This window comes from Lucilia sericata, unplaced genomic scaffold (genome assembly GCF_015586225.1).
Source record: "Lucilia sericata isolate MDLA Ls3-8-SP2 unplaced genomic scaffold, ASM1558622v1 Contig000348F_arrow, whole genome shotgun sequence".
NCBI classification, from domain to species: domain Eukaryota; kingdom Metazoa; phylum Arthropoda; class Insecta; order Diptera; family Calliphoridae; genus Lucilia; species Lucilia sericata.
The window spans coordinates 227,297-253,215 of NW_023994368.1; the positions used below are offsets into that span (position 1 = coordinate 227,297).

General features: G+C 31.3%; 2 protein-coding genes across 2 annotated transcripts; both read right to left on the reverse strand.

Moving 5' to 3' along the window:
• Positions 1-1,431: 1,431 nt before the first annotated feature.
• On the reverse strand, positions 1,432-11,177 carry LOC119603936 (prolyl 4-hydroxylase subunit alpha-2-like). Its single transcript, XM_037956235.1, has 9 exons — positions 11,123-11,177; positions 7,876-8,016; positions 7,641-7,791; positions 7,384-7,574; positions 2,460-2,587; positions 1,937-2,392; positions 1,830-1,883; positions 1,609-1,774; positions 1,432-1,541 (listed from the first exon to the last, which is right to left on the reverse strand). The coding sequence occupies exons 1-9, from the start codon at positions 11,175-11,177 to the stop codon at positions 1,483-1,485; spliced, it is 1,401 nt and encodes a 466-aa protein (XP_037812163.1). The 3' UTR covers positions 1,432-1,482.
• Positions 11,178-12,217: 1,040 nt separating this feature from the next.
• On the reverse strand, positions 12,218-16,555 carry LOC119603947 (prolyl 4-hydroxylase subunit alpha-2-like). Its single transcript, XM_037956248.1, has 9 exons — positions 16,019-16,555; positions 15,806-15,957; positions 13,834-13,984; positions 13,580-13,770; positions 13,390-13,517; positions 12,757-13,212; positions 12,640-12,693; positions 12,396-12,561; positions 12,218-12,330 (listed from the first exon to the last, which is right to left on the reverse strand). Exons 1-9 carry the CDS (start codon positions 16,207-16,209, stop codon positions 12,272-12,274), a joined length of 1,548 nt encoding a protein of 515 aa, XP_037812176.1. The 5' UTR covers positions 16,210-16,555; the 3' UTR covers positions 12,218-12,271.
• Between the last annotated feature and the right edge of the window lie 9,364 nt (positions 16,556-25,919).

Sequence of the window (25,919 nt, forward strand, 5' to 3'; positions counted from 1 at the left end):
AAAATCTGACCCACTATATTAGATAGACCCTACCCACTATATTAGGCCGTACTCATAAAATGACTTAAGGATTAAATTCAAGGTAAACAAGTTTTATAGGAACCAAAATCTCTCCACAAAGTCTTAAGATGATCGAAAATATCTTTAAAGCCCATAACCGGCTTAAAAATGACAGCATATTGATAAACTTTTACAGAAACAGGTTTTACCGGAAATATCTCTACTAGTTATATAAGGATCGGTTCATAATTGACTCTACCCTATAAAACTTAAAATTAAGGTTCAAATTCAAGGTAAACAAGTTTTATAGGAACCAAAATCTTTCCACAAAGTTTTACGATGATCGGAAATGTCCCATAACCGGCTTAAAAATGACAGCATATTGATAAACTTTTACAGAAACAGGTTTTACCGGAAATTTCTTTACTAGTTATATAATTGTCGGTTCATCGGGGATTTGAATAGGGGCTATGGTCAAATGAGACCCTATAATTAAAAAATTCATGAGGGTCATCAAGGCTAGTATAGAACTTGGGTCTGTAGCTTTTTGTCGAGATACGAGTATATTAAACATAATTATGAACTTAAAAGCCCCATTAGTCCGGTTCAGTTGTATGGGGGCTAGGTGAAATAATGGACCGATGTTAACCATTTTCAATAGACTTCGTCTCTGGTACCATAGAAGATCGTGTGCCAAATTTCATTGAATTATCTTCAAAATTGTAGTTTGATTACAAGCTTTACAAGCCCTATTCAGGGGTTCAGTTGTATGGGGACTAGGTGAAATAATGGACCGATGTTAACCATTTTCAATAGACTTCGTCTCTGGTGCCATAGAAGATCGTGTGCCAAATTTCATTGAATTATCTTCAAAACTGCGACCTGTAGTTTGATTACAAGGTTTACAAGCCCCATTCAGGGGTTCAGTTGTATGGGGGCTAGGTGAAATAATGGACCAATCGTAACCATTTTTAATTGGCTTCGTCCCTGGGACAATAGAAGATCATGTACCAAATTTCATTGAATTATCTTCAAAATTGCGACCTGTAGTTTGATTACAAATTTTACATGGACGGACGGACATAGCTAAATCGACTCAGAAAATGATTCTAAGTCGATTGGAATACTTTAAGGTGGGTATAGGACCAATATTATTGTGCGTTACAAACATCAGCACAAACCCAATATACCCTCCCCACTAAAGTGGTGTAAGGTATAAAAAATAATTGAAATATTTTGCAATTTAAATTAAGACTTGCAATACTTTTACATTGCAATTGCAATTTTGCACATGTTTACAAGTCAAGAAATTAATGCACAGTCGGTTGCACATGAGTTTAAATTTTATAATTTAATTTAAAAAAAAGAAATGAATATAAATTTTGTCACTTAATAAAAACGATTACTTATTTAAAAGCTTTCTACATGAGTAATACTAATTTCCACAAAAAAAATTCTTTTAATTTAAAATTATAACCAATTTTATATATAACAAGGCTTTTTGAATATTTGGGCATTTGAGCGAATCCATTTACTGCAAACTGCAACGAAATTAAATTAAAGCCAATAATTCTAATAATTTTCTATCCAAAATTCTTTAAAACATACCCCATTTAGAACCCACTAAAACGGGACAAGCAGCATGTAAGGTCTGTTCATCAATCTCCACTTTATTATTAAGATTATACCACATAAGAGCAGAGCCCTTGCGAGGAAATACGGCCGTTTCTAGTTTTGGAAAAACTGTGGCGCCACCTTGTTCTACATCACTCAACTAAATGGTAGTTGTTAGAAAAAATACATTTTTGACTTTCTTTAGGAAAACTTACGTAAAACAATACAGTAGCTATACGATCTCCCAGTTCTAAAACCTTTGTAGGGCTCTAAATATAATTTAATATTTTATATCATTTGAACACACTAAATCACTACTTACATCTGTTGCATTAAAGAAATCATAATGCTCCTCATAGTGACCACCCAGACCATAATTTACAACTTGCAATTCTTCCGCATCGGCAATATTTAAACCAGTCATATCACTTATTCTTTGTTTGAGGCGTTTTATTATTACATCGATGTCATCGTCCAACCAAACTACCTTGGAAGTTCTTTCATTTGCTACCAATAGCTCGGACGCTTCATTGTCATATACAGCCGCCCTTTGTAAATTTGGTCTAGCTAAATTTATTAAATGTTTTATTTCCTTATCTGATATTATATCATGAAATAGCACCATGTATGGTTCAAAATTTAATAGTTCCATTTTTATGGGAGCCAATCTTAAGAATGACGTAGTGTTTGTGTTATAAAGACAATATAGTTTTGAAAGATGTTTGCTGAAGTCACCACGACAACCACGTTCATAATTGGAAATAACTGGTGTAGGGTACTAAGGTTGTGGTTAAATTTAGCATATGAATTATTTAAAAAGAAGAAATCATAATAATATTTCTTACCTCTAATGGTTTATCATTACTTTTATGGATTAATAACTGTATTTGATTTTTGCGATTTAGTAAATGAGCATCCAATGGTTGTAAATCTGAAGCCTGTGTAACAAAACGTAAAGCGTCTACGGGTCGATCTAAATATTATAAATTAATAAAGAATAATAAATCTTAGTCGTCCAACATAAAATTTAGTTTCTCCCTTTTTTTACGGAACTGTATATATGATCACAAAAATCCTATGGGGTGACCCCACCGCCTCCTTGGAAAGAATAAAATGGTACTTATTCTTAGTGGATACACAGATTCACGAGCATAACTATACAATATCGGACGAACGGTTTCAGACGAATGTAAAGTATTCGGAGAAGACAGTGAATATTTAACCCTTACTTTCACGAGAAGTTTGTCACTCCGTTTAAATCTAATTTTTGTCTAGACTATGGACTAGACTATAGACTAGACTAAGGACTATAGTATAGACTATAGGCTATAGACTAGACTATAGGCTAGGCTATAGACTAGACTATAAGCTAGACTATAGACTAGACTGTTGACTATGCTATAGACAAGACCATAAACCAGACTATAGATTCGACTATAGATTAGACTATAGACTAGACTATAGACTAGACTATTGACTAGACTATAGACTGGACTATTGACTAGACTATAGACTAGACTATAGACTAGACTAGACTATTGACTAGACTATAGACTAGACTATTGACTAGACTATAGACAAGACTATAGACTAGACTATAGACTAGACTATAGACTAGGCTATAGACTAGACTATAGACTTGAATGTAGACTAGACTATAGACTAGAATATAGACTAGACTGTAGACTAGACAATAGACTAGACTGTAGACTAGACAATAGACTAGACTATAGACTAGACTATAGACTAGACTATAGAGTAGACTATAGACTAGACTATAGAGTAGACTATAGACTAGACTGTAGACTAGACTATAGACTAGACTTTAGACTAGACTATAGACTAGACTATAGACTAGACTATTGACTAGACTATTGACTAGACTATAGACTAGACTATAGACTAGACTATAGACTTGACTAAAACTAACTATAGTATAGTCTAGTCTAGTCTATAGTCTAGTCTATAGTCTAGTCTATAGTCTAGTCTATAGTCTAGTCTATAGTCTAGTCTATAGTCTAGTCTATAGTCTAGTCTATAGTCTAGTCTATAGTCTAGTCTATAGTCTAGTCTATAGTCTAGTCTATAGTCTAGTCTATAGTCTAGTCTATAGTCTAGTCTATAGTCTAGTCTATAGTCTAGTCTATAGTCTAGTCTATAGTCTAGTCTATAGTCTAGTCTATAGTCTAGTCTATAGTCTAGTCTATAGTCTAGTCTATAGTCTAGTCTATAGTCTAGTCTATAGTCTAGTCTATAGTCTAGTCTATAGTCTAGTCTATAGTCTAGTCTATAGTCTAGTCTAGGTCTAGTCTATAGTTAGTCTAATAGTCTAGTCTATAAGTCTAGTCTATAGTCTAGTCTATAGTCCTAGTCTATAGTCTAGTCTATAGTCTAGTCTATAGTCTAGTCTATAGTCTAGTCTATAGTCTAGTCTATAGTGCTAGGCTATAGTCCTAAGTCTATAGTCTAGTCTATAGTCTAGTCTATAGTCTAGTCTATAGTCTATCTATAGTCTAGTCTATAGTCTAGTCTATAGTCCTAGTCTATAGTCCTAGTCTATAGTCTAGTCTATAGTCTAGTCTATAGTCTAGTCTATAGTCTAGTCTATAGTCTAGTCTATAGTCTAGTCTATGTCTAGTCCTATAGTCTAGTCTATAGTCTAGTCTATAGTCTAGTCTATAGTCTAGTCTATAGTCTAGTCTATAGTCTATCTATAGTCTAGTCTATAGTCTAGTCTATAGTCTAGTCTATAGTCTAGTCTATAGTCTAGTCTATAGTCTAGTCTATGTCTAGTCCTATAGTCTAGTCTATAGTCTAGTCTATAGTCTAGTCTATAGTCTAGTCTATAGTCTAGTCTATAGTCTAGTCTATAGTCTAGTCTATAGTCTATAGTCTAGTCTATAGTCTAGTCTATAGTCTAGTCTATAGTCTAGTCTATAGTCTAGTCTATAGTCTAGTCTATAGTCTAGTCTAGTCTAGTCTATAGTCTAGTCTATAGTCTAGTCTATAGTCTAGTCTATAGTCTAGTCTATAGTCTAGTCTATAGTCTAGTCTATAGTCTAGTCTATAGTCTAGTCTATAGTCTAGTCTATAGTCTAGTCTATAGTCTATCTATAGTCTATAGTCTAGTCTATAGTCTAGTCAATAGTCTAGTCTATAGTCTAGTCTATAGTCTAGTCTATAGTCTAGTCTATAGTCTAGTCTATAGTCTAGTCTATAGTCTAGTCTATAGTCTAGTCTATAGTCTAGTCTATAGTCTAGTCTATAGTCTAGTCTATAGTCTAGTCTATAGTCTAGTCTATAGTCTAGTCTATAGTCTAGTCTATAGTCTAGTCTATAGTCTAGTCTATAGTCTAGTCTATAGTCTAGTCTATAGTCTAGTCTATAGTCTAGTCTATAGTCTAGTCTATAGTCTAGTCTATAGTCTAGTCTATAGTCTAGTCTAGAGTCTAGTCTATAGTCTAGTCTATAGTCTAGTCTATAGTCTAGTCTATAGTCTAGTCTATAGTCTAGTCTATAGTCTAGTCTATAGTCTAGTCTATAGTCTAGTCTATAGTCTAGTCTATAGTCTAGTCTATAGTCTAGTCTATAGTCTAGTCTATAGTCTAGTCTATAGTCTAGTCTATAGTCTAGTCTATAGTCTAGTCTATAGTCTAGTCTATAGTCTAGTCTATAGTCTAGTCTATAGTCTAGTCTATAGTCTAGTCTATAGTCTAGTCTATAGTCTAGTCTAGTCTATAGTCTAGTCTATAGTCTAGTCTAGTCTATAGTCTAGTCTATAGTCTAGTCTATAGTCTAGTCTATAGTCTAGTCTATAGTCTAGTCTATAGTCTAGTCTATAGTCTAGTCTATAGTCTAGTCTATAGTCTAGTCTATAGTCTAGTCTATAGTCTAGTCTGTAGCCTAGTCTATAGTCTAGTCTATAGTCTAGTCTATAGTCTAGTCTCTAGTCTAGTCTAGTCTATAGTCCAGCCTATAGTCCAGCCTATAGACTAGTCTATAGTCTAGTCTATAGTCTAGCCTATAGTCTAGTGTATTGTCTGAATTTATAGTCTAGTCTATAGTCTAGTCTATAGTTAGTTTATAGTCTAGTCTATAGTCTAGTCTATAGTCTAGTCTATAGCCTAGTTTATAGTCTATGGGACTATAGTCTAGACTAGACTATAGACTAGACTGGTCTACAGACTAGACTATAGAGTGGACCATAATGAAAACTTACTTTGCTGTACCAAAGTCTCTGCGTATAGTTCCAATATTTTCTCTTCGTTAAAATTCACAATTTTATTGAACTCATTTTCATCCTCATAATTCCCCAGAGAAGAATTCAACCAAAATCCAGCAGGATAATAGAGTCTATAGTCTAGTCTATAGTCTAGTCTATAGTCTAGTCTATAGTCTAGTCTATAGTCTAGTCTATAGTCTAGTCTATAGTCTAGTCTATAGTCTAGTCTATAGTCTAGTCTATAGTCTAGTCTATAGTCTAGTCTATAGTCTAGTCTATAGTCTAGTCTATAGTCTAGTCTATAGTCTAGTCTATAGTCTAGTCTATAGTCTAGTATAGTCTAGTCTATAGTCTAGTCTATAGTCTAGTCTATAGTCTAGTCTATAGTCTAGTCTATAGTCTAGTCTATAGTCTAGTCTATAGTCTAGTCTATAGTCTAGTCTATAGTCTAGTCTATAGTCTAGTCTATAGTCTAGTCTATAGTCTAGTCTATAGTCTAGTCTATAGTCTAGTCTATAGTCTAGTCTATAGTCTAGTCTATAGTCTAGTCTATAGTCTAGTCTATAGTCTAGTCTAGTCTAGTCTAGTCTATAGTCTAGTCTAGTCTATAGTCTAGTCTAGTCTATAGTCTAGTCTATAGTCTAGTCTATAGTCTAGTCTATAGTCTAGTTCTAGTCTAGATCTAGTCTAGTCTATAGTCTAGTCTAGTCGATAGTCTAGTCTAGTCTAGTCTAGTCTAGTCTATAGTCTAGTCTAGTTAGTCTAGTCTATAGTCTAGTCTATAGTCTAGTCTATAGTCTAGAGTCTATAGTCTAGTCTATAGCTAGTCTATAGTCTAGTCTATAGTCTAGTCTATAGTCTAGTCTATAGTCTAGTCTATAGTCTAGTCTATAGTCTAGTCTATAGTCTAGTCTATAGTCTAGTCTATAGTCTAGTCTATAGTCTAGTCTATAGTCTATTCTATGTCTAGTCTAGTCTAGTAGTCTAGTCTAGTCTAGTAGTCTAGTCTAAGTCTAGTCTATAGTCTAGTCATAGTCTAGTCTATAGTCTAGTCTAGCCTATAGTCTAGTCTATGTCTAGTCTATAGTCTAGTCTATAGTCTAGTCTATAGTCTAGTCTATAGTCTAGTCCTATAGTCTAGTCTATAGTCTAGTCTAGGTAGTCTAGTCTATATCTAGTCTAGGCTAGTCTATAGTCTAGTCTATAGTCTAGTCTATAGTCTAGTCTATAGTCTAGTCTGTAGCCTAGTCTATAGTCTAGTCTATAGTCTAGTCTCTAGTCTAGTCTAGTCTATAGTCCAGCCTATAGTCCAGCCTATAGACTAGTCTATAGTCTAGTCTATAGTCTAGTTATAGTCTAGCCTATAGTCTAGTGTATTGTCTGAATTTACAGTCTAGTCTATAGTCTAGTCTGTAGTTAGTTTATAGTCTAGTCTATAGTCTAGTCTATAGCCTAGTTTATAGTCTATGGGACTATAGTCTAGACTAGACTATAGACTAGACTGGTCTACAGACTAGACTATAGAGTGGACCATAATGAAAACTTACTTTGCTGTACCAAAGTCTCTGCGTATAGTTCCAATATTTTCTCTTTGTTAAAATTCACAATTTTATTGAACTCATTTTCATCCTCATAATTCCCCAGAGAAGAATTCAACCAAAATCCAGCAGGATAATAGAGTTTTTTACTAAATAAATAGTAACCCATAAAATAGGAATCAATTGATTTAAGTTTGGTTCTAAAAGTTTAAGACAAATCTGTTACCAAGATCGTTTTCCACAACAACCAATTTAAAAAAACTTACTCATACTGTTGACCATTTATTATGCCCTTAACTAGATCGTTGGCTTTTAAATCGTAAACAGTTTGCAAGCGATTTATAGCTTCAGAAGCTTCTAATATATCAGTAAAAGTGGGCATTTCCGGTCTATAATGGCGTATGACAGCTAAATGGTCTACAAGAAAACAGATTTTGCAGATTTGTAAAAACTACATAACTGGATAAAAGTTATTAATTTTTCTTAGAAAAAAATACCTACCTTCACCTACAGTTTTCCTTATAAATAATTCAATTTTAGTCCAATCAGAGTACATACGCCTAATGAGAGTAAAACCATTTAAAGGGTTATATAAATATTCCTCACGTCTGTTAACAGATTTCTGATTTTCCTCTGATAGTTCTAACCAAAGAATATAAAGAAATTGGGGCTTGTCAGTTGGTACGTAAAGGAATTGTCATTCGGTACCTAACTCTAAGTATGTATTGGTAGAATTTTTGTATTAGTATTGGAGCTCCAACCACTTTCACCACACATTCCGAACAAACATACTTGCATAAAATCGTACATAAAAATTTTAGGAAAAATAAATAATATTTAAATTTCTACATTCGCAGATTTTTTACTTTATTTTGCCCACATCTGATCAGTAAACATTTAATTAATATATTTTTCGGACTTTAAATATCTTTTTTTGCAAAAAAATAAGTTTATTTTAAATAATTTTTTCATTTTCAATACCAAAATATACAACTTTGTTTTGTCAATTTTAATTTCAACACACAAAAATTAATTGTCAAAAAAATTAAAAAAATATTTTTTAGTTTGTGGAAAATAAAAATATTTCGGATTGTTAAATGCGATAAAATTGTGTAAAAAATTAAAAAATAGTTATGTGTTTGTGAAAAAACGTCGTTCAAGTCCTATTATCCCGGTATTTTCGCGAAAAAGTTTTGAAGTATTGTGAGAGAATTGAGTTCTCACAAGTGTGTTGAATTTACACAGAACTCGTCTGTGAAGAGAAGAAAATGTTATTGTTGTAAAACAATGTCATAGTCCAACTTCTTATTATTCTTTGGTTCTAACACCAAACTTTAAAATTTTAATAAACACTTAAATTTTAAATACCATATGGTTTTCATTTAATTCTCACTTTTTTAATGCATCCACTTTCCTTTGCAACTCTATGACGTACTTGGCTACACTGTCAATTAAAAGCATTTCTACTTCCAGCAGTTCACTCAGGCCACCAGCTATGGAAGTGGATAAACTTTTTTCTTTATATTTTTGACTTGTAGTTGAATGGAACACTGTTAACATAATTATTATTGTTACAAATGTAGTCATTTTACTAAAATATATGTTTAAATAAGTTTTTTAATGCTTTATATTCAAAATCAAAACTTTAATAAATTTTATATGAACTAATTCCGTTTTTAATTTAAAATCAACTGTTGTAATGTAATCGTACGCTTTTTGAAACTAAACAACTTTTACTTAACTGTAACTTTGTAACTTTCTATATTATATTTTTAGACACACATACATACATATATATCTAGGTAATGTTAACGTTGAAGGGTATTAAGGGTAAAAATATATATCTCATTGGTACTTTTTCATTAAAAAATAACGGTGAAATCAAAATTAATCGAAACCCGTAGGCATTTTCTATACCATTATTACAATATTCTGCTTTAGGGATAAAATGATTTTAAATATATGGTACTTTTGAAAAGTACCTATTTGTAATATAATTTCATAAAATCACTTAATTTGTTGAAATAAAACACGCATTCAATAATAATTTAGTTTTTTACTTGATTTAAGTTTCGATAAATATCTAGACAATAATTGAATAATTTTTCAGCGATTTACAATTAACACCCTACACAAAAATTGTACGTTTTTAATGGGGTTCACACTTTTAAATGTCCGCACACGCGTGTAAAGAGTAATCCTCAAAGGACTGGTCCAAAACTAATCCAAATATAACAAATATAACTAATCCATTTATTACATCGTTGTTATCCCAAAACTACTTCCTGGCTTAAATTATGGGAGCACATAATCCGCAACATGATATGTAAGGCTAAGGACCATGTTGTTGTAAATATGATTCATTACATAGGACTACTAAACGGATCATGTACTCCAATAATGTTTACAGAGGAGTAGTTTTTGGATTACCTAAATCATAAAATCATAAAACCTCCAATCATTTTTGCAGGGAGTTTTCTATTGGAATCTAAAATTTTCTCCTGGAAAGCACCAAAAATAACTATTTTTACCACAGATTTGTAATCTGTATGTGTAAATCCAGAATATCAATTTGTTTATTTATGATTTATTTCACTCCGGTCTTAAAATAACTAAAAAGTACAAGGCTGTTGCTATGGTAAACATCAAGAATCGATCATGAGATTAGTTTCGATGAAGGATCCATTCCCTGTAGGGTCAAATTTAATCCAGTTTTTATCTTCTATGAACTATTTTTTAAACACATATTTTCTGAAGGCCTTAAAGGAGTCTAATCTAAAGATATAGGAGTATAGTTTAAAGTATACTCTAAACGATAGTGTTTAGACTTTAGTTTCTAAACTGAACCCCAGTCTAATATTGCATTTAAACAAAACTAGAGACTAATAGGAGTCTAATCTAAGGATACAAGGGTATAGTTTAAAATATACTCTAAACGACAGTGTTTAGACTTTAGTTTCTACACTGAACCCCAGTCTAATATCGCGTTTAAAGAAAACTAGAGACTAGATCACATTAAAGAGTTTAGGTTAGAGCATAGTTCGGCGTTAAAGGTAGACTATGGTCTGGTCTTTAAGCTAGACTACAGTCCAATCTTAAAGTCAGTATTTAGGATAGACCGCAGCCTATCATTAATGCTAGACCACATTTTAGTGATTAGGCTAGATCACAGTGTAATATTTTAGATAGACCATAATCTAGCCTTTAGGATAGACCACAGAGTAATATTTAGGCTAGACCTATCATTAGTCTTTATAACAAAACACTGCCTAGTAGTTAGTATTTAGGGTAGAATTCAGTATTCATCTTTTGGCTAGACCATAGTCTGGTCTTTATGATATACCTCAGTTTAGTGTCTTGTCTTTAGAATAGAACACAGTCTGGCGTTTATGCTAGACCACGGTCTACTCATTAAGCTAGAGTAAAGTCTTGCCTTTACAGTCAAGTCTACGGTAATGATTACACTCTTGTATTTATACTTAAAAAAGAACGGTCTATTCTTTAGAATATGCTACTGTCTAGTCATTAGACCAAACCACAATCTTGTCATTAGACAACACTACAATCTAGGTGTTAGATCGGTTGTATGTCTATAGACCATATCCAAGAGCACGACCTAGTATAAAAATAGACAAAAGCATGAGACTAGAAGAAGTTATAGTCTAATCTAGTCTCTAGGCTGTAGATCTTCTATTGGGGCTTAAGTTTAGGTTAGATTGTTGAGGCAGCCTGCCAATGACTGACTCACTTGGGCCCACAACATGATGATGTTTTATCCTGTAACGGATACTGCCCCATCCCATATTTAGGATATTACATGTCCGTGATTGACATGGAATCAAACCAGCCAGAGGCAAGATTATATCATTCTATCTTATATGTATCCATACGTATTAGAGAGGGCCGCAAGTTCATGCAGTATTGAACTGCTCAGAAACTCAGTTCCGATATTTGTCAAAGCAGGACAGAGGCAGAGAAAGTGTTCTACAGTTTCGCCTTCATCCTCATTGTGACAACGCACCCATAATACAGTGCCCCATCAAACATATAGATTTTCCCTAATCATAGAGAGACCGGGCCATTCTGAGCAGAGTAATAAAGTTCATGCTGGATGGGGGATTTGTTGCATTAGACTCCGTTTTTGCTAGTTCATCCGTTTTAATGTTCCCAGGCACATTAGAGTGACCCTGTACCCAGAGCAGTTCCATTTACGAAAGGTTTGCTATCTCGTCAAGAGACGCTCAACATTAGCAAAACAAGTCTGTATGTCGTGTAGATACCAGATAACGATTTTATTGTAGGTTTACTGTTATTACAGATTCAGATATTTCTTTTGTATAACCTATAGTACCTCATCTAGTTTACCGCTCTTATATAGCTGAGATTTCAGCCAGTCAATCATTTTGTAGCTTAAAACGGTGAATGATCACCAACCTGAGGAGGCTGGGGTGCTGAAAATCTCGACTACGAATCATTTGTGTGGAAAGAGCATGGAAATGTTTTTGTGAATGTAAGTCGTATTTCCCAGAATGGAAGCATGGCCGGTTAGACTCCCAGCAGCATGGATTGTGGCCGCTGAGTTTAAGTGCTTTTTCAAAAGAAATTTTTAAATATAAACGCTAATACTTTGTTAATAACATAGTTAACGAATTATGCAATAAAAACAAATTATCGCCCATGTTTTTTATTTTCCCTGATTATTGGAAATATTAGTTATAGGAATTTATATGAAAAATAATGTGTTAGTCACGGTAAGTAGCTTAAAATTGTGTGGTTGTTGTGCAATCAGCATCGAGCTAGTTACGTAATATCTTGCAAATGTTTAAATAAAATATACTTGTGCTTTTTTTCTTTTAATAAATACTTTATTAACTATAATTACAAATTAAATTTATTACTATATATAGCACGGTCTTCTAAATATTTGAGCTTTGGAACGAATCCATTTATTGCAAACTGTAGGAAATGTGGAAAAAAACAATGAAAATTACAGACGTGTTAAAATTTTAATTATAACTTACCCCACTTGGAACCCACTATAACAGGACAGGCAGCATGTAAAGTTAAAGCATCACCCTCTACTTTATTATTGAGATTATACCACATGACCGCAGAGCCTTTACGAGGGAAAACGGCGGTTTGTATGTTGGGGAAAACAGTGGCGCCACCTTGTTCTACATCACTCAACTAAAGTTAAAGTTTGATACAAATTTTAATAAAAATTATCATTTTTATTAAATTTAAACAAATTGTTATAAAACTTACATAAAATAATACTGTTGATATACGATCACCTTCTTTAGCCACCACTGCAGTATCCTAAAATTGTTGAACATTTTTGTAAAATTTTATTATTTTAAAATTATTATTTCAGAATCCAACCTGTGTCACATTAAAGAAATCATAGTGTTTGTCGTAATGACCACCCAGACCATAATTCATTACTTGCAACATTTCCGAACCGACTATATCGAAACCGGTCATATCGATTATTCGCTGGTTTATACGTTTCGTTATTTCATCTGTATTATCTTGGAACCAAGAGAATTTGGATGTTCTTGTATTCACCACCAATGAACGTGCCTTTTCATCATTATAAACTGTTGCACGCTTTAAATTCGGTCTAGCTAAATTTTTCAAATGTTCGATTTCTTGATCGGATATCACATCGTGGAAGAGCACCATATAGGGTTCTAAGTGTATAATTTCCATTTTAATCGGTGCCAATCGTAAGAATGCCGAAGCGGTTGTATTGTAGATGCAATACATTTTAGACGTTTGGTTGGAGAAATGTCCACGACAGCCACGTTCATAATTATAGACTACTGGAGGAGGGTACTAAGTGGATTGAAAAGGAGGTATAAGATAGTAAAAGAAATTTTTGTTATAAAAGTTAAATGTAAACATTTTTGGTCGGATATATACAAGTTCACATCATTTATGTCATGATTACTTGACCACTAATCCAACAAATCGATATTAAAAATAATTTAAGAATCTCTAAGCCCTACATACATGTATCGCTGGTCCATCGTTAGTATTGGCTAATAGTTGAATTTCATTTTTGCGGTTCAATAAACGAGCATCAGTTGGCAGTAAATCCGAAGCCTGGCTAATAGAACTTAAAGCATCTTTGGGACGATCTATAAAATCGGTTTAATATTTTTTTCAAACTTTTCATATTTCCAAAATATTCAAAAATTACTTTGTTTTACTAAGATATCGGCATACAATTCCAAGGGTTTCTCTTTGCCAAAGTCTACTATGCTATTAAAATTATTTATCTCCTCATAATTTATAATGGAATTATATAGCCAAAATCCAGCCGGATAATACATATTTTTACTAAACAAATAGTAACCCATAAAATAGGAATCAATGGATTTTAATGAAGCGCTAAAAGGATTAAATAAAGTATTTTATTATTAAATAATTATATTAAAATAGATCGAGACTTACTTATATTGTTTGCCATTTAATATACCCTTCACCATATCGGCTGGCTTTAAATCATAAACAGTTTGCAGCCGATTTAAGGCTTCTGATGCTTCTGCTAAATCTGTGGCCGTAGGCATTTCAGGTCTGTAGTTACGTATGACGTCCAGATAAACTTTATAGAAAATGGTTTCGATTAAAGTTTAGAATTAATCGGAGGAGAAAATATATTCATTGTGACCGAAACGAATTGTTTTATTTTTGAAAAAATATTTTTAACATATTATTCAGTTCCATTAAACTAGTACCCTAATAATTTATAACTGGTGTTAAAGAAGTAATTCCCAGATAACTCCTTTAAAGTACTTTAGAATCACTATTAAGTTTTAGGGAACGAGTTATAGTAGTAATGTCGGCATCATTAGTTTTAGGGAAGCTACTCAAAAATATTACTACTCTGGCCTTCGGGGAAACACCTCTAATAGTATTTCCAACTAGGGATGATTGGCTTGTGCCTGATAGACTATTTGGTGGGTGTGCAGTTTTCAGTGACGGGTCCAAGATGGATTATTTTGCAGATATCAACATAAACGATCCTTCAGACTCCCTGACGAATGTAGTGTCTTTCAAGCAGAGATCCTAGCGATCTGGAAACTGACGGAACTGATACAGAGTCAAATCAATCCGGGGGCAGTTGTGACAATTTATTTTGATAGGCAAGCTGCTCCTAGTGTATTGGCTGGTCGCACGGTACATTCGCAACTGGTTTGTAGATTGTAGAAATGCTTTAGGGACATTATGAGACTGTTTGCCATAAGACTGTGTTGGGTGCCTATGTTAGGTTCGAACTTCGAACCTTGATATATATGACAGGGAAATGGTGGTAAAACACCCACTTGTCACTATTATAGGCTGATATTCGAAAGAATCCGTGACACATAAACCAATCCTGGAATAGTAGACTGGATTGTAAAGTATCAAAGGCCATCTTACAAACACTTGATAGGGGGGCTACCAAAATACTAATTGGACTGGATATTGCAGTCTAAGGATTCTGATTGGGATACTAGCGGGGCATTGCTTAGTTAGGGCATTTGTCAGTAAGTGGGGCAGTAATATACCGGACTATTGCAGGTTATGCGAAGATGAGGAGGAAATAGAGACGATCGAGTATATAATTTGCCACTGTCCTAGGATACCAAATCTCAAGCTGAAATGGCTAGGGAATAGGTTGCATAACGAAATGCGAGATAGTGTGGGTCTTAACCGTAGCAGTCTACTAGGTTTTTCAAGGCAGTTAGTTATTTCTTTTACTGGGCTTTATAGGGGGACATAGATTTTCTCTCTCATCTTTTTATTCTTTAGGGTAAATCTTCTGGGTTGTATTCCCTTGGAATGGACCTGTTTTCAAAATACTAATGGGACTGGATAAATGCAGTCTAAGCATTTTGATAGGGATGCTAAATGGGGCAGTAATATACAGGACTATTGCCCTAAAGAATAAAGAGATTATTCTTTAGGGTAAATCTTCTGGGTTGTATTCCCTTGGAATAGACCTATTTTCCTTTCATCTATCCTATTTTACCTATCTTCTTCTTCCATTCGTTCTTGTTTTATTACAGTGTTTTTGTTTCTATGTCTTTGAATCTTCACTCTTTGACGGGAATCACAATAGACCTCATGGTGCCCGAGTGGATATGCAACTTTTTTATGGCGCATAACTATTCAAAACCTAAACCATTCAAGGATCTGAAGAGGTTCAGTTGGCACTCACTATAGAACAGAATCTTTCGGGTTTAAAACAGATTAATTTGTCCACTGAAGTTGTTAATGATATTTACATCTGTTAGTTTTAAACTATATAGTAGTGGAACTAAGTAATTTTCCATTTGCTTTAACTACTCTGAACAGAATAGGTTTAACATAACAAAATTTTTCTAAAACAATATCGCCACCACAAATGAATAATTTTCTCACTATTCGAATATATATTTACCTTCACCCACCGGTTTGCTCATAAACAATTCGATTTTAGGCCAATCATTGTACATACGTCGTATAAGAGCAAAACCATTTAGAGGATTGAATAGATATTCCTCGCGTTTATTTAGAGATTTTTGATTTTCAGCTTTTAATTCTTGTGCTAAACTTTAAAATTAAGAACAATTTAAGGATTTTTTAAACACCAACACTTATAAAATTTTCTCACTTTTTTAAAGCATTCACTTTCTTTTGTAATTCTTCAGCATATTTTTCAACACTATCGATTAACTGCTCTTCCGTTTCCAGCAGCTGTACCATACCGGATATGGAAGTGGATAAACTCTTTTCATTATCACTTTCGCTTGCAACTAAATGCAATAATTTTAAACTAAATATTAATAATAATACTAAACGCATGTTTCGTGTTTTCTTTAGTGTATTTTTCCGAAAGAGAAAAAATTATTATTAAATAATAATTTATTTGGTTTCTTTCAAATTAGACGTGGTGTTGCATTCGCGTACTTTCTTAAACTACTCAGGCGTAGTGGTAAATTTTGCACTACCCCCTTTAACTTTTTTTTTCGTTTTCTTTATTTTAATGTTGTTTGTTTCATAGTTTTTTTGTTTTTGTTTTAAATTTTTTGCTTTAATTTAATTTTTTAGTACAATAAAGTCTAGAGTAGTTTGATGTTTTATAATTTTTGTACTACTATTGTAGATACTAGAGTTGTTGCTGTTGTTTCCATTGTCGTTTTAAATACAATACTTTTTTTTGTAAATTTTGTCAGTTAACATTTCTTTTGAAAATATCACTGTTAAGAAAAAAAGAGTATGTGCTTGTGCTTAATGTTTAAACATTTTTGTTATTGGCCAGATAACAATTATCGTTTTTATCACTTATTTCAGTTGTTACTTCACACTCTAGTTTTTAGTTGTAATTAAAAATAACAGAGGCGGCGTTAAAATATTATTAAAAGTATAAAAATTAAATAGTAATTATTTGGTTTTATGAGGTGATTGTTTTTTTTTTTTCTTTTTGTTTGGTTTAAAAATAAATGTATGTCAATGTTGAATGCATTTTTAAATTTCAATTATTTTCAAATAGATTGTAAAATAATTTAGTTGAAATATAAATGTGAAATGTAAAACAAAGTGCTTGTTTAAAAAAAGTACAGAATTCCAGTTTAAACATAAGTAACTTGACTTGTACTTACTCAACAACTTACTGTTCAATAACTATTACATAACATCTATATTAGTTTTCCGACTCAATACCTCCAATACCAAAGAACGTTATCATCACCTAAAGTTTCGAAAAAGTTCTCTTCTTTTTTAATTTTACTCACAGAAAAAAACTTAGTTGTGGTAACTATGATCTAAGAGCAACATATTATGGTTAAATTTATGATTGTAGTTTAAACATATTATGATTGCAATATTTTATCATATTATTTTCTTATTTAACATAACATTGTCTTACATGATGAAATGATGATTCAAAATTATCATAATCTATAGCGATTTCGCTAGAAAATAATTAAGTTATAATTTCCATGAACATTAAAATGTTTACAGTAACTAAAATATTGTTAAATTCTAATTAAAAGAATAATTATTAGTTTTTGATAACAATATACTGTTACAGTGAATATAGTATAGTTGTAGTGACCATTTTGAATCATGTTTTTTCTCTGCGTGTGAGAAATTAAGATATACTGGCCTAATCTAACTTAAGAAAGCCAAAAACCCTCGAAAAATCCATGTACAAAGATCAACACACGATCATGTTAATACTATTCGAGGAATTTAAGATATATTTTCGTCTTAGGTAAATATTCCAATAGATCTCCACATCTTGTTGCGGTCAGGATCAGGATTTAAACCAAAATTTATAAAACTTTCACATTGAAGGCAAATAATTACCACGCTCGCTTACAAGAAACTACTTAAATAAGTACTTACAAATAGGGAGTTAAAATGTTGTTTTGCACAAAATACGAATCTGGGCCTCTTACTCGTTAGTTCGCCGTAGTACTCACAACATCTTCAGTTATTCTATTGTGTGCCAAACAATGGCTTTTATACCATTCTTCTTCCTGAGAAGTGTATACATATATACATTTGTTATTCCTTATATAATTTCTACAATATAATTATTCGACCCTAAAAAGTATATATATTTCCTTATCGATAGTGGAGTCGATTTTGTCTGTCCGCCCCTTTGTGCTTACACGCCGGTGGCAATTTTTATACATCATTCTGACGGACCATATATATTAAAAAAGCCGAGGACTTGTTCTTACTCACAATGTGGTAAATCTGGTATGAAAAGAGTGAGGCCCGCATACTTCTACATACATCCCGTATCATATATACACTTTACACCAACTCATTTTCAACGCTAAGTCCCACAGTCACTCCTCTGCGGTATATCTGTTGTCTTGGGTACAGCAGCGATCTTACATTAAAGTCTATAAAGACTTTATCGTGTATCAGTCTTTTAACCAACATTTTCTTTCCGCAAATTTGGGTTTTAAACTACAGCCACCGTTTGCACTCCGAAGGGACCACTCTAATAACCGGAACAAGACAAAGTCCAAAACTCTGCCCTGTGGACTACCGGTTCCCGTGGTACCCGATTCAAGGCTTCCTGGTTCGACCCCAGGTCAAATCATTCCAAGAATAGGCCGAGGATACCACCAGTTTATTGTGTCGACAGACTAGAGGTATTGGTATCACCTATTTTCTAACGGATTGTAATAACACCACAATAGGGAAGATCATCAAGGCCGAGGGGATATCCGTATATACGTTGAAATCAATTTTCAGAAGACACCAGATATCTTCGGAGTCCAAATCTTCAACAATTCAATCAGACATGAAATCAACAAAATCGGTTCATAAATAACTTAATTGCAAATAATACATTACTTTGTTTTAAAAAAAACATGTTTTTAACTATATAATTATATATAACTAGACCCTACTGTAAACTCAAAAATAGCTAATAGCTTTGCATTCAGAGACACTAATTCTATAAGAAAGCACCTCAAATAATTTTGTAAACCTAGATTTTGATTTGGAACCACAGTGAAATGTTGGTTAAAGTTGTAAACATTTTACAATATTTTTTTGATACTTTTTTATTGTAACTTTTAAATATTGCAATAACTCAAATATTTACTATTTTAATATTGTGCAATTTGTTTAAATCATAACATAACATAAAAATGCAAAGGAGTGTAAACACTTTAAAAATATTCGATCTAGTTTTTTAAGCAACATTTTCTTTTAGTGAAAATGTAATAAAATCATTAAAATGAATAAAACATGCAATAATTCATTACAATTTGTTTACGATGTAATAAAAAAAACTCCAATTTAAAAAACTAATTTAACTATTATGTATTATAGTGTTGTTAAAGTCATTTATTTTCAATTATTTGAAAATTCACATTAGAGGCATAGAAATATGTAATTTGTTTTTTTTTACAAAAGGCGTCGTTACAGGGGGAAAAAGAGAAACAGAGGCAGAAATCTCCATTTTTGTAATTTTTCAAATTTAATAAGAACAAGTTAAAGTGTTATATTTGACTATGCCGAATCTTATATACACATCATCAAACCGTTTGCCGTAAATGGAGAGATTGCAGCTCTCATAGCTATACTCTTTTCATTAACGTAGTAATCAGCCTTGAAGTAATTTTCTGATGGGAACCTTATATGGGGGGTAGGGTATATTGGACTGATTCTCGTAAAATTCGATAGATAGATTTTTGATCGTGATGATCTTACTTATATCGAATTTCAGCGCTAGACTCATATTTGTAAGCCAGTAATAGGCGTTAAAGTCATTTTTTGGAGGGGACCATATATGAGGGGTAGGGGTCATTTATGGTTTAGTTAGTTAGTTAGTTAGTTAGTTAGTTAGTTAGTTAGTTAGTTAGTTAGTTAGTAGTTAGTTAGGTTAGTTAGTTAGTTAGTTAGTTAGTTAGTTAGTTAGTTAGTTAGTTAGTTAGTTAGTAGTTAGTTAGTTAGTTAGTTAGTTAGTTAGTTAGTTAGTAGTTAGTTAGTTAGTTAGTTAGTTAGTTAGTTAGTTAGTTAGTTAGTTAGTTAGTTAGTTAGTTAGTTAGTTAGTTAGTTAGTTAGTTATTAGTTAGGTTAGTTAGTTAGTTAGTTAGGTTAGTAGTTAGTTAGTTAGTTAGTAGTTAGTTAGTTAGATTAGTTAGTTAGTAGTTAGTTAGTTAGTTAGTTAGTTAGTTAGTTAGTTAGTTAGTTAGTTAGTTAGTTAGTTAGTTAGTTAGTTAGTTAGTTAGTTAGTTAGTAGTTAGTTAGTTAGTTAGTTAGTTAGTTAGTTAGTTAGTTAGTTAGTTAGTTAGTTAGTTAGTTAGTTAGTTAGTTAGTTAGTTAGTTAGTAGTTAGTTAGTTAGTAGTTAGTTAGTTAGTTAGTTAGTTAGTTAGTTAGTTAGTTAGTTAGTTAGTTAGTTAGTTAGTTAGTTAGTTAGTTAGTTAGTTAGTAGTTAGTTAGTTAGTTAGTTAGTTAGTTAGTTATTAGTTAGTTAGTTAGTTAGTTAGTTAGTTAGTTAGTTAGTTAGTAGTTAGTTAGTTAGTTAGTTAGTTAGTTAGTTAGTTAGTTAGTTAGTAGTTAGTTAGTTAGTTAGTTAGTTAGTTAGTTAGTTAGTTAGTTAGTTAGTTAGTTAGTTAGTAGTTAGTTAGTTAGTTAGTTAGTTAGTTAGTTAGTTAGTTAGTTAGTTAGTTAGTTAGTTAGTTAGTTAGTAGTTAGTTAGTTAGTTAGTTAGTTAGTTAGTTAGTTAGTTAGTTAGTTAGTTAGTTAGTTAGTTAGTTAGTTAGTTAGTTAGTTAGTTAGTTAGTTAGTTAGTTAGTTAGTTAGTTAGTTAGTTAGTTAGTTAGTTAGTTAGTTAGTTAGTTAGTTAGTAGTTAGTTAGTTAGTTAGTTAGTTAGTTAGTTAGTTAGTTAGTTAGTTAGTTAGTTAGTTAGTTAGTTAGTTAGTTAGTTAGTTAGTAGTTAGTTAGTTAGTTAGTTAGTTAGTTAGTTAGTTAGTTAGTTAGTTAGTTAGTTAGTTAGTTAGTTAGTTAGTTAGTTAGTTAGTAGTTAGTTAGTTAGTTAGTTAGTTAGTAGTTAGTTAGTTAGTTAGTAGTTAGTTAGTTAGTTAGTTAGTTAGTAGTTAGTTAGTTAGTTAGTTAGTTAGTAGTTAGTTAGTTAGTTAGTTAGTTAGTTAGTTAGTTAGTTAGTTAGTTAGTTAGTTAGTTAGTTAGTTAGTTAGTTAGTTAGTTAGTTAGTTAGTTAGTTAGTTAGTTAGTTAGTTAGTTAGTTAGTTAGTTAGTTAGTAGTAGTTAGTTAGTTAGTTAGTTAGTTAGTTAGTTAGTTAGTAGTAGTTAGTTAGTTAGTTAGTTAGTTAGTTAGTTAGTTAGTTAGTTATTAGTTAGTTAGTTAGTTAGTTAGTTAGTTAGTTAGTTAGTTAGTTAGTTAGTTAGTTAGTTAGTTAGTTAGTTAGTTAGTTAGTTAGTAGTAGTTAGTTAGTTAGTAGTTAGTTAGTTAGTAGTTAGTAGTTAGTTAGTTAGTTAGTTAGTTAGTTAGTTAGTAAGTAAGTAATGTAGAATCAAAGGCAGCAATTTCCTTTGAAATAGAATAAGAAACAGCTTGTTCCCCTATTTATATGCTATTAGATCCTGACTGACACTCTATACTGCCTTAGAATTCCATTGATTCAATACCTTTAAGGGACTATACACAAAATGTTTGCTACGGGCATATGAATGCATAAATAAATGCACATTTAACATAATGAAAATAATGTAGCTGAGTGCACCACGTAATTATGAAAACAAAAATAAATGCGGAAAATAATAATGATTACAAAAAAAAAGCACATGTATGCACATTTTACAATGTATCAACATGGAGTATACATATCTAAACAAATATAAATAAAAAGTAGCATAGATAAATATTAAAACCAAAAGTAATTTTAAAACAAATAAACCATGAATTGCAAAATGTTTTACTAATTTCTGCTACTCCCCACTCGGCATATGCTACCTACGCCACTGTTTAACAATAATCAATTGACTTGCAACATTTTATGAACTTCTTCACGTAGACATCGAAATGATTTTTTAAGTGTGTTCATTTTTTTTTTGTTCTAGCCAATTGCCGTTAAAAAAACAAAAGTTAATAAACAATAAAAAATTGATATGATTTCTTTTTAATGAATTTCTGGTTATTTGTTTGATTTTATTTCAATATTGGCACTTATTCATTGTTATCAGTGAAAATGTTTAATCAACAGTTGGTTGCACTCTTATTTATTATTATTTTTTATTATAATATATTAAAACGTGAGTCTTAACGTTTTTGGTTATAAACACAATTTATCCATTTATTATCTTTTTAATAACTGCTACATGTTTTGTTTTAAAGAAAGAAAATAAAAATATATAAATTCTTCCTATAAATAGACAAATGTCTAAAGTGCTCTTCTTGGTAACAATATGTTAAAAACAACCAAAATTTTCGCAAAATTTGCTATTTTTTTATAGAAATTTCGATAAATTTTCTCTTTATAGAAATTTCGTTAAATTTTCTTTTTATAGAAATTTCTTTAAATTTTCTTTTTAAGGAAAATTTTCAATAAATTTTGTTTTAGAGAAAATTTTCAATAAATTTTCTTTTTATAGACAATTTTCTATTAATTTTCAATTTAGAAAAAATTTTCATAAATTTTAAATTCAGAGAAAATTTTCGATAAATTTTCTTTTTATAGAAAATTTTCGATAAATTATCTTTTTATAGAAAATTTTCGATAAATTTTCTTTTTATAGAAAATTTTCTATAAATTTTCTTTTTATAGAAAATTTTCGAAAAATTTTCTTTTTATAGAAAATTTTCGATAAATTTTCTTTTTATAGAAAATTTTCGAAAAATTTTCTTTTTATAGAAAATTTTCGATAAATTTTCTTTTTATAGAAAATTTTCGAAAAATTTTCTTTTTATAGAAAATTTTCGATAAATTTTCTTTTTATAGAAAATTTTCGATAAATTATCTTTTTATAGAAAATTGTTCGATAAATTATCTTTTTATAGAAAATTGCTCGATAAATTTTCTTTTTATAGAAAATTTTCGATAAATTTTCTTTTTATAGAAAATTTTCGATAAATTTTCTTTTTATTGAAAATTTTCGATAAATTTTCTTTTTATAGAAAATTTTCGATAAATTTTCTTTTTATAGAAAATTTTCGATAAATTTTCTTTTTATAGAAATTTTCGATAAATTTCTTTTTATAGAAAATTTTCGATAAATTTTCTTTTTATAGAAAATTTTCGATAAATTTTCTTTTTATAGAAAATTTTCGATAAATTTTCTTTTTATAGAAAATTTTCGATAAATTTTCTTTTTATAGAAAATTTTCGATAAATTTTCTTTTTATAGAAATTTTCGATAAATTTTCTTTTTATAGAAAATTTTCGATTAAATTTTCTTTTTATAGAAAATTTTCGATAAATTTTCTTTTTATAGAAAATTTTCGATAAATTTTCTTTTTATAGAAAATTTTCGATAAATTTTCTTTTTATAGAAAATTTTCGATAAATTTTCTTTTTATAGAAAATTTTCGATAAATTTTCTTTTTATATAAATTTATCGAAAATTTTCTTTTTATATAAATTTATCGAAAATTTTCTTTTTATAGAAATTTTTCGATAAATTTTCTTTTTATAGAAAATTTTCTATAAATTAATAACAAAATTGATAAAGAGATTATGGTTGACATGAAACTTGATGTGAATCTTAATCTCTCTTGACGGAATGTTAAAATTACTTTCGAAAGTTTCTTGGTTCGCGGTTCTCTTAGGACATGGTATGCCAGGTGGTATAGGTGGTAAGAAGTGATTTCAGAAAATTCATACGTCAAAATATCTTCGTTGAAGCTTTGACGGCGTTGTTGGTTTAACTGAGCGTGGTTTCGACTATACGCCTCTTATTCTACTATAATAACATCTGACCACATTGGTCGATAAAATTGGCTAGTTAATTTTATTTTCGAAGCAGTATTCAGTAATTATTATTTGATGCTAATTCTTAGTATTCTTGAAATATCTTTATGGAACCTATCTAATCTAGAAAATCTAGGACCAGGTTATTTCCATCTTATTGGCGAGAGGGGTTATATGTGTGAATTTAAACATGTGTGTTTATTTATATGTTTACGGATATTGGGACTAATCATGAACCGATTCTATGCTGGTGTGTTTAAATCAGTTATGATAGGTAAACCCATTTTCCTAAAGAGATCCTTATATTATTGCACATTTGTTATTACGTTATATAGCAAAAAAACTAACCACTTACCTATTAACATACTTTTTATAACCACCATCAAAAAAGATGGGGGAAATATTGATTTTGTCATTCCGTTTGTAACACATCGAAATATTGGTCATTGACCCATAAAAGTATATATATTCTGGGTCCTTATTAAATTCTAAGACGATCTGGCCATATCCGTCCGTCGGTCCATTTGTCCATCTGTCTGTCTGTTGAAAACACGACAGAGTCCAACCCGAATGAGGTAGAGGGTTGAAATTTTCCACAAATATTCTCTATAGATAAGGTTTGTTTGTACTGCAAATGGTCGATATCGGTCCACATTTTCGGATAGCCCCCATACAAGCGGACTCCCGAAAAACAACTTTAACGGGCATATCTGTTTTAAAAGTTCGAGTATAACGATGAAATCCGACATAAACAAGTTCCATATGAGAACAAATCTCCCTGCCAAATTTTTTGAGGATCGGTCTATAATTGACCCTACCTCCCATATAAGGTCCCCTTCAGAAAATTACTTTAACGCTCATTACTAGCCTACAAAAACAAGTACAGCGATGAAATTCCACATAAGTAAGTTTGTGATAAGCCAAAACCTCCCTACCAAATTTTATGTGGATCAGTCCATAATTGACTCTACCCCCCATATAAGGTCCCCATCAGAAAATTACTTTAACGCTCATTACTAGCTTAAAAATACGAGTATAGCGATGAAATTCGACACGCATAAGTTTGATGCGATCCAAAACCTTTCAATCAAATTTTATGTGGATCGGTCCATAATTGACCCTACCCCCCATTTAAGGTCCCCTTCAGAAAATTACTTTAACGCTCATTACTGGCTTAGAAATAAGAATATAGCAAAACAAACTACATAATCAAGTTTCTGACAATCCAAAGCCTCTCTACCCAATTTTATGTGGATCGGTCCAAATTGACTCTACCCCCTATACAAGGCATCTTTAAAATATGACTATAATGCCTATTACTGGCTTAAAAATACGAATATAGCGATGAAACTCGACACACATAAGTTTGATGCGATCCAAAATCTCTCCGTCGAATTTTATTTGGATCGGTCCATAATTGACCCTACCCCCCATATAATGTCTTCTTCGGAAAATGATTATAATGTCCATTTCTGGCTTAAATAATCAATCTAAAAATTGATCATTAAGCATTTTCTCAATTGAAATTGATATATAAATTTAGAAATATGTATATAATATTGAAGAAAAAAAGGAAAAAAATGAACTTACTTGTTAAAAAGCAGAAACCAATTCGCTTACCTAAAAGGAAAAATATACAAAGTTATTGTTTAGCACTTTTAAATAGATTTAAAATAAATATTTTAAACTGATGTTAATGGATTGATCACAAGAATCGAGCTATGTATACACGGATGTCAGATCTTACATCGTTGTCAGATCTGACAATGTGCTGACAGTGAAATATTGTTAGCATAATTGTCAGTTCAGGCGATTGCAAGAAAATCTTAAATTTTCATTGGCAACAAAAATTGTCAGTTCACACGGTTGTCAGATTGTTGCAAAAGTTGCCAGATCTTGATTTAGCTGCATATGTTATTTTAATGCCAATAGAAAACATTTACCTGTCAATGGTTCCATTGTCAGATGCAAAAATTCGCACATCTGTCAATGAAAAGATTGTCTGAAAATTATCTGGCAATGGCAACGTAATGTGTTTACACGATTGTTAAGTGTCTGACGCTTTACAATATAATGGCAATGCTTTTTCTGACAACCGTGAATACATAGCTTA